This window comes from Dendroctonus ponderosae, unplaced genomic scaffold (genome assembly GCF_020466585.1).
Source record: "Dendroctonus ponderosae isolate FM_Combo_2020 unplaced genomic scaffold, Dpon_F_20191213v2 Dpon_F_20191213_1, whole genome shotgun sequence".
In the NCBI taxonomy this organism is placed as follows: domain Eukaryota; kingdom Metazoa; phylum Arthropoda; class Insecta; order Coleoptera; family Curculionidae; genus Dendroctonus; species Dendroctonus ponderosae.
The window spans coordinates 14,596,503-14,605,314 of NW_026017110.1; the positions used below are offsets into that span (position 1 = coordinate 14,596,503).

Below are 8,812 nucleotides of genomic sequence, written 5' to 3' on the forward strand. Positions count from 1 at the left end.
CATAATAAATAAGAAATTAAAAAAAATGGGTACAAGTTATAAATTGCTGATATTTGATTGAAAATTACTAAATTACTTAGAAATTACAGTCATTACGTACTATTACTATTACAGTCATTACTTTATGAACTTAGGATCATGTGTCTCCAGCACCACAATTATTTCTTCTCTTTCTCCTGCATAAATTTCCTTTCTGTTGTCTGCTGCTTTAGTTGTCCAGGTTTCAGATGATGATGATGAAAATCAGTAATTCAACTAAGTACTCATTTTATAACTAAGATTTGAGATAATCATTGGAAGTTTGGCCATTCTTATTCTTCTTCGGATGTCGCTCTTTGAACAGTAGTTAACATGATCTGCAATTTAAAATATGCATATGGCAGAGCTTCAGAGCTATCGACAATAAAAATTTTGGTTTGATCTCCATTTATTTTAAGGACGCACCTTTGGCTCTGTTTCAACGCGGTTTAGGAGGTCCGATATTTCCTCCGCTAATGCTGCTAACAACGTTGTATCCTCTGCATATATCAATCGGTTTTAATAAAGTTGAAATTTCTCCATTCCAACATTGTAGCTAAAAATAATGTCTTCACTGAATAAAATTATATTTTTTACATTAAAGTTTATTTTATCACTTAACTGAAGTGCTTTGTATTTCAAATAAATCACATTTTGCATTATAAAAGATAATAGAAAATCTATTTTAAAAAATATGTTTTAAAAATGCAAGTTTAATTTGGCATAACTTTCCGTTGAAAAGCAATAAATTGCCAAACCCTTGTCAACAACATCAGAACTTTGTTCCGAATAATTTGTTGTTAGCAATACGATAACAGTGTATTCGTATTTCTGTCGAAACGAAAATATATATAGCTTGTCATTTAAATTAGCTGCAGATAAAACTTTAGTTCATTTATAATAATATTTTTAATACTTTGCAATTAAAAAAAGTCAAACTTTTGCAATTATTAATTATTTTCATAGGACTTCTCAGCCGCAATTGATAAAAAATATGAACTTAAACATTTTCATTGTTGAAACACAAACTATGATAATAAACGCAACTTAAAATGCAATGAAATAATCGGATTGTTTCTGCTTTAGTCAAAACCCGGTGAAGTTACTCAAGCCGTGAAGGATGCCTTCGACATCGGCTACCGCCACATCGATTGTGCCCATATTTATGGAAATGAAGCTGAAGTTGGAGAAGCTATCAAAGCTAAAATTGCTGATGGAACCGTCAAAAGAGAAGAAATCTATATTACAAGGCAAGTAGCATAGAAAAGTTTGTGCCCAAGATGAAAACCAGAATGGGATTCTGATGTTAACTGGGTGAAAAGTTGAGAAATTAAACGGCTAATAAAGTGACGCTTTGGAACTTCTCACAGGAATTTTCGGATATCAATTAAATTGTCTTTTGGTGCTAATTTCAAAGGTAGAGCAAAACCGACTATACTTTCTTATATCAACTTTAAGACGGCATGAGAACCACATTACTAGATTTATTCTTGGACGGGGCGTTTTCAGGAACCATAATCAATTTCTTTTTTTCGTACGATCCTACATTTTTGTTATCAAAATCCATTAGTTACTTTTCTTCAGAATTCATAGATGTGTAAAATATTAACATTTAATTGAATTTATCAGTTTCTAAGATAGAGCTTCAGAAAAGTTTACTTGCAAATATCAAATGTCAAAATTGCTAAATTATTACTTAAAATTTTCCATTTTTTTCTTTTAAAAAATATTCGGAATTAAAGGAAATAATTGAAATTAAGAAAAAACATAGAATTTTGAACAATAAAATTGAAAATCAATAACAAAGTTTTCTAAGCACAAATAGCATCTCTAAACTGTACACTTTTAGTACACTATAAATATGTTATATGTTATATGTACTTTTAAAAGCTGCAGTTACAAATCTGCGAAGTTCGGTTTCAGTTACAAAACTCATAACGAATTCTTGAAATATATAACCAGAAAAATAAATTGAGTGGTGTGATATCGGGTGATCGTGCTGGCCAGGGGTGTCAGAATACGTGCTTAAAAGTCTTACTTAAAAAAAATGATGTTCCCGAAGCGTCCTCGAGTTATTCTCAGGTGTATCGTCATGCGGAAATCAATAATTGCGTACTTTGACTAAACAGATTATTGAGAACGTCCTTCAAATACTGTTGAAGCACCTTTAAGTATCTGCTATGGATAAGCCAAATTATGATCGTAAAAACCCATATTTCCCAAAATTTGATTTGGTAAGGAAAATTGTACATTTCTTAGTAAACCAATGCCAGAATTATCGACATCTTTCTGGATCACTTGTTCTAAGCCATCGGCACATTTTGCATTTCAACAAATAAAACCTTTCCCTTTTCCATATGATATGTGCTGTTGATATTAAAACATTCAACTTTCTATAAATAGTCCTGTTAAAAGTCCTGAGTTCTTAGCCAACAATACTTCGCTTAAGTTTTCATCATCGCTGTCCTTATTTTCACTGGCTTCTTAAATGCGGGTTGCCTTTAATGTTAGTGGTTGTTTTTAATCTGGTTGTGTCCTTTCAGGATTCTTATTCAAAAACAGGCTTTAAATTGTTTGGAAATAAAGCATAATAAAACTTTTCTGCCTTTGAAAATCTTTTCTCGATGTTTTGGATCAATTAAAAATATCCAATTTTAACTGCTTGTGTTTCTTTTTTTTTCTGTTTTTAGTGATTTGCTTTTCTCTAATCGACACTAACGAGAATAACAGCGAACACCAGCATACTTTTCTGGATATCAATTTTGTAAATAATTGATTGAGTATAAGAAATAATAATTACATTAATAATATAAGGAAACATTAACATCGTTTAATTCAGAAAAATATATTTTAGAGTCTGTTGATTATCAAACAGGATCATATTAAGAAAAACATATGAGTTACATTTTCTATAACAAAGGGTTGTCGGTTTTGCTCCAGCTTTGATATTAACGCCGAAGAAAAACATAATAAAAATTCGCAAACTTCGATTTTTTTCAAAGAAATCATAAACCTAAATGTATACTAATTTTTTAAAGCGAAATTCTTTTAGTCTTTTAATTGTCTGCCATTTTGGACATATTCAATAGAGTATACACTTTCTTTAGTGGGAAACCAAAACTGTTAGTTTACAGATTTTTTTCTTTCCAGTAAACTATGGAACACCTTCCATAGACCAGACTTGGTCGAACCAGCCATCAGAACCACTTTGAAGGACTTAGGCCTTCAATATCTAGATTTGTATCTGATCCATTGGCCTTTTGCACTTAAGGTGACTTATTGAAAAACTGTTTGAAAGTATTGATGTACAGGCAGCATTTTTAATAGGAAGATGATGAGCTATTCCCCAAAAATGCCGATGGCACGACGGCCTTCAGCGAGGTAGACTACCTAGACACATGGAAGGCGATGGAAGGACTTGTCAAGAAAGGTCTGACCAAATCCATTGGAATTTCCAACTTCAACAAGAAGCAAGTGGAAAGACTATTGGCCAACTGTTCCATTCCACCTGCGACCAACCAGGTTAGCTTTCCAAATCTAATTTGCATATAGCTTATCATTTAAAACAACATGCCTGTGAACAACCAGAACTTGTTTGGCTGAAAAAAACATGATTAGGCTTATTTTTCTGCACGAGTTTAGCGATAATTCAGGATTTTGATGACAGAGGATTGTTACGTTAGTTTCGATAAGTCGTGTGGTAATAATAACTGATAACAGTTCTAGTGCTGGAGAAGTACTTTCAATAAATCAAACCTTAAAAGCGGTTGCCATTCTGTTATTGCTACTTACTGCTGATAAGTGTGGACCGTAGATATTGAAGTGAAAGAACGTTTAAAATGCTTTATTACAAAAGCAATTTATCGTGAGGCTCTGGTTGTTTTGCAAAAGTGATTTGAAATGTCGGTACCTAATCAGAAAATAAATAGCGCACTTGAAATTAAATTTAAAATGTTTGGAAGTTGAATAACATATTAATTTACACACTACATATAAGTTTATACAGGATGATTCAAAACTATGGTAATTTCTAAGTAGGTATCTAAAACATAAATATTTTTATAGTTCCTTTAAATTGTCAGGTCATTCCAGTTTTAACAAAGTTTCTTTTAAACCATTCTTTCAACTACTCAAAAATCGCGTTATTTTGGTTTTACTTAAAATTCTGACAATATTCAGGTATTTTCTGTGAAAAATTATAAGATAAATTTTAGTGGAACACTCGCCTTTGTAACCGATTTCCAAAAATGTTTGGAAAACTTTTTGCATCTTCGAATTATGGACAAAATCCTAATAATGATTTGTGGGTATTTTTCCAAAAATATTTTCCCCGAACTGAAAAAGCGAAAGTTTGTAATCATTTATTTGGAAAACTCTTGGAAACTGGGGTTTCTTCACTTTTAGATCAATATTTCTAAACAGCAGTCTCTAAACAGAAAAACTGCGTTTTTCCTAAAGTTTTACTGTAAAATACTGGCTGAACTGAATCTTTAATGCGAAATAATCTAGATTACTTTTTTTTAGTTGATTGAACAAAGTAGTAAAACGTTATGCAGAAAAAATGTTAATGACTTTTTTAGATGTGAAAATTCCACTCTCGGGTCTCGTAAAGCTTTAATAAATGACTTATAACTCATTAACTGATGAGTAAACTCGTTAACTCAAAGAGCGGCAACAACTCAATAGCGCAACTCAACACAGTGTTACCTAGGCCTAATATCGACGACTAAGTAACAATAATTTTGCACAAGAAGATACTTTTTATCGCCTCATAATCGGACAGCATTTAAAACATTTGTTTGGAGGTTCGTTCGTTGCCGAATAAATACGTACATATAATCTACAGTTTGGAGATGTAAGATCCAATTAATAGAGTATAAATTAAAAATTACATTTTTATACTATTAATGGATAAAATGTGAAACGTCTAACTAATTTCCAACATTTTTTCATTGTTTCCTTTGATGTATTTTTCATATTCAAATTCTAAGTGAAATAGTTTCAGATATAGCGCTGATGTAGATATATTTAAGTTCAAATCAAATTAAAAAAAAGACTAAACATCTTTTAAGTCTCATCATACATATTACGCGCGTCTTGTAAGAAAAAGTATTTTTTTAAGTTAGATAGCTATTGGACTAAAATGGCAATGGGCAACTCAAATTAGATCTATCCGGAAAAAACGCCAACTTTTACAAACAATATCTTATCATCAATGTTTTAAATCTAAGATTTGTTTTCTGAATTCCAGATTGAAACTCATCCTTACCTAAATCAAGAGAAACTGATTGCTCATAACCAGTCTAAAGGGATTGTAGTGACTGCGTACAGTCCTTTGGGATCCCCAGACAGGCCCTGGGCCAAGCCTGGCGACCCACAACTCTTGGACGATCCCAAAATCAAGGAGATTGCCCAAAAATATGGAAAAACTCCTGCTCAAGTTGTAATCAGGTAAATATAGAATAAAAACAATGAAATAATATCTATTAATTAATGTTACTTGCAGGTACGGAATTCAAAGGAACCTAATTGTCATTCCAAAGTCAGTCACCAAGTCCAGAATTCAACAGAACTTTAACATTTGGGACTTCAAGTTGTCCCCTGAAGATATTAAGCACTTGAACTCGTTCGATTGCAACGGAAGAATCTGCCCATATGATGAGTAAGTGTTATATTTCACTTTGCTACAAGATTGTAGAATAGTTACTGGAACCGAATATTGTAGAATAGTAAATAAATTAAAACTAATTTTTTTGAAAAAGTAATGGGAAAGGTTATTGCAGTGAAATTAAGTAAAGTTAATTAAAAAACTTAAAAGGTTCTGAAATATTGCACTTCAACTTTTTTAGTTGGTTAAATTCCTCGTTAGCATTACAGTGGAACAAATTACTAAACATCTCAGTCAGTCTCATAACGATATCCATATGCTTTATGAGTTTGTCTATGTTTGTGTAGTCGATTCCACCTGATACAGCAATGTATTTAAACAGTAGTTTAATTGTTGTAACACGTGAAGCGGCTACGAAAACGCCAAGTTTATAAATCAGGCTTTAGAAGGCGTTTAAGATAGAACTACTTACATATTTACATACATTTTAGACATTACGTCAAAGGACTTATTATCTACATGTTGCTTATTTGATCAACTAAATGATCGTGAAAACGTGAAAAACTACATCACGTGTGTTTTTCCGCCATCATTTTGAGTCTCAAAATGATAGATGTAACTCAGCCCTTTTGATTAATTGTTTCTAAATAACCGTTTTTTTTTCAGTGCCTACGATCACAAAGACCACCCTTTCATCAGAGATGAATTCTAAGCAGCACTTCACGGTGCAATTGGGTGCTAGTTTAGATCACGTTTTTTGTTCTAAACTGAACATGGCACTATTTGATTGTTTGATTTCATGATCAAAATAACATTGTTTCAACATTACACATGAGCACAGCGATAATAATACTTTTATCAATTGTTAATTTGAATTTAATAGATTTTGGTTTATATCTGTATTTTTATTTATTTATTCCTTTGAAAACGAAATTTGAAATCGATGCGAAAAATCCTTCAAACATTAATTGCGATTAAATTATCTTTTCTTATATTTTTTAAATTTAGCTTCTAAAGAACTGTAAATCGATGTAAGTTAAGAAAAGTTGTACAACGATCTGGCCTTAAGTAAATCAAATGAAACAGTTTTTTCGGGTAGGTAGTATTTTATTTCAACCTCAGAGTAATACGTTTTACAGCTTTCTGTTTATTAGATCTATCTGTTTATCTCCTTAAAGTATGGATTTATAGCATTTTGCTCGACATAACTAAATTTATTTCGTTTTGTTAAATGTTCAAATGTACGAGTACTTATATCAAGTTTCTAAAACCATAGGACAAGATCATCTACAAAAGAAATGTTTAGTATAAATTAATATTTAACGCAAATATGTGCATGAGCCTATATCTTCCTCGAGACAGTTTTTTTTGCTTTAATTGAATATGGGGGATATAAGCCAGTTTGGCCTCAATTGAATCGAATACATTTTTGCTTGATGTTGAACAACTCAATTTTTAATAAATTAAGCAAAGTCCTTCGTACTATTTACTTTGAAACTGTGAAAATCCGAAGTTAATGTTTTTTGCATATTTCTTCATTTTTTAAATCTTAACTTAAATATCTTATAATATAAAAATGCAGAGCAATGCCCTCCACAATTTAGTCCGAAATCTATATAATCAATATTTGAAAACCTAAAGAAAACCTACTGTAATCATTGTAACTCCAAAGCGGATTGAAATTGCTGCAATATATTGGATTTAAAACATTGAAGGATTTCGCCTCCTAAATGAGTCTCACTTTTTAGATTATTAATATACAATTAAAATTAAATTTTAAATTATTCATGTGAAAATGCGTTTTGCGAGTTAAACAGCCTACTGCTTGACTTAAAAAAACCGTTTTTAAAAGCAGTTGGCCAGTTGGAGCTTAATAAATGTACTGCATGTACTTTGGCTGAAATTTGGCTTATAGACTATATTCCCCAATTCTTCCGAGACGAAAATACGTAGAACCGCTGGAAATATTTCAGTGATTTTACTATTTAGTGGTAGTTACTAAAACACATCTTTTCATATTTTTACATTCTGCGATTAGTACGGGCGTGCATACGAGCGTTCTTTGGTCCTTTTGAAGCCAAAAATATTGATTCAATAATTTTTCGACAAGTCAAAATGATTCAAACGGCCTTTGCTTATCGTATTCTACCAGAAAATGAAAATTTCTTCACCATAAATTTGTTACTTCTTCCTGCATAACTATAAGTATTACTTTGAAGAGTTATTTGTGTTTACCATCGGACCCTCTGTTTGCCAAGTATCGAATTCATCAGATTTAAGAAAACAATATTATTTGCAATTTGAGGACACGTAACGTATTCCAGGTACCTCATTTTCAAATAATACAAATTTGAAGAATTTGAAGTATGCAGGAATGGAATATGTTATCTACTGATCTAGCTAAAATGCAGCGGATAGAGAAGCACAGAAGGTATAGACTTTTGATGAAAACATCCCCGCTTTTGGTGATGGTGGGATTCGGTGCGATCCTGTAACATCCTTTGCTTTGCTTTTTGGATTAACTGCATTCCCATTCTCATAAAACTTTGAAGGTCATTTGAATTGAAAGCGTAGCCCGTCTCGCCTATAATGTGGACTATCAACTTATTATCATTTCCATTGAATTTAATTTTTCCGTTGTAATGTTCGAGAATCTTTTTTATTTAATAACTAATTTATCAATGCATAGGTAGTTGGAAGTTTGCGTTTTTACAATTTTTATCTTCCCCGCTCATACGATCCATGTCATCATAGGTATGAATCAGGCAATTGTTTGAGACTCTTCCGCTAAACAAAAATTAAGTTAAATAATACATTTAAGCTATAGAAATAAGGTTTTTGTAACTGCCAAATATAAAACCCTATTTAGAAAACCAAAAATCGTATTAATTACGTCAGCAATTGAGGTGATAACGACGTCAGCAATTGACGTCTTTAAGATGTCAGCAAAATGACGTCATTAAGACATCAGCAAATTGGTGTCATTAAGACGTTAGCAATTGACCTCATTTTACTTGTGACATTGTGGTGTTATAATGACGGCAATTTAACGTCAATAACTGACGTCAGTCGGGCATTTGCTGCCCAAAAATTGACGTGAAAATTATGCCGTTGTTAAAATTGGGTTTCAAATAATTTGAAGTAATAAACTCTCCATCTGGCTTTATTGTAATAAGGGATAATAAT

The 8,812-nt window shown here is 31.8% G+C and overlaps 1 protein-coding gene across 1 annotated transcript in view; it reads left to right on the forward strand.

Annotated features, from left to right (window-relative positions):
- Positions 1-6,526, forward strand: part of LOC109533290 (aldo-keto reductase family 1 member B1) — a 10,417-nt gene extending 3,891 nt beyond the window's left edge. The window contains exons 2-7 of the mRNA XM_019898578.2: positions 1,105-1,268; positions 3,169-3,289; positions 3,346-3,540; positions 5,270-5,469; positions 5,525-5,680; positions 6,293-6,526. Coding sequence (XP_019754137.2) covers positions 1,105-1,268; positions 3,169-3,289; positions 3,346-3,540; positions 5,270-5,469; positions 5,525-5,680; positions 6,293-6,338 — 882 coding nt within the window. The 3' untranslated portion in view covers positions 6,339-6,526. The remainder of the gene's footprint in view (positions 1-1,104; positions 1,269-3,168; positions 3,290-3,345; positions 3,541-5,269; positions 5,470-5,524; positions 5,681-6,292) is intronic.
- Positions 6,527-8,812: the final 2,286 nt, after the last annotated feature.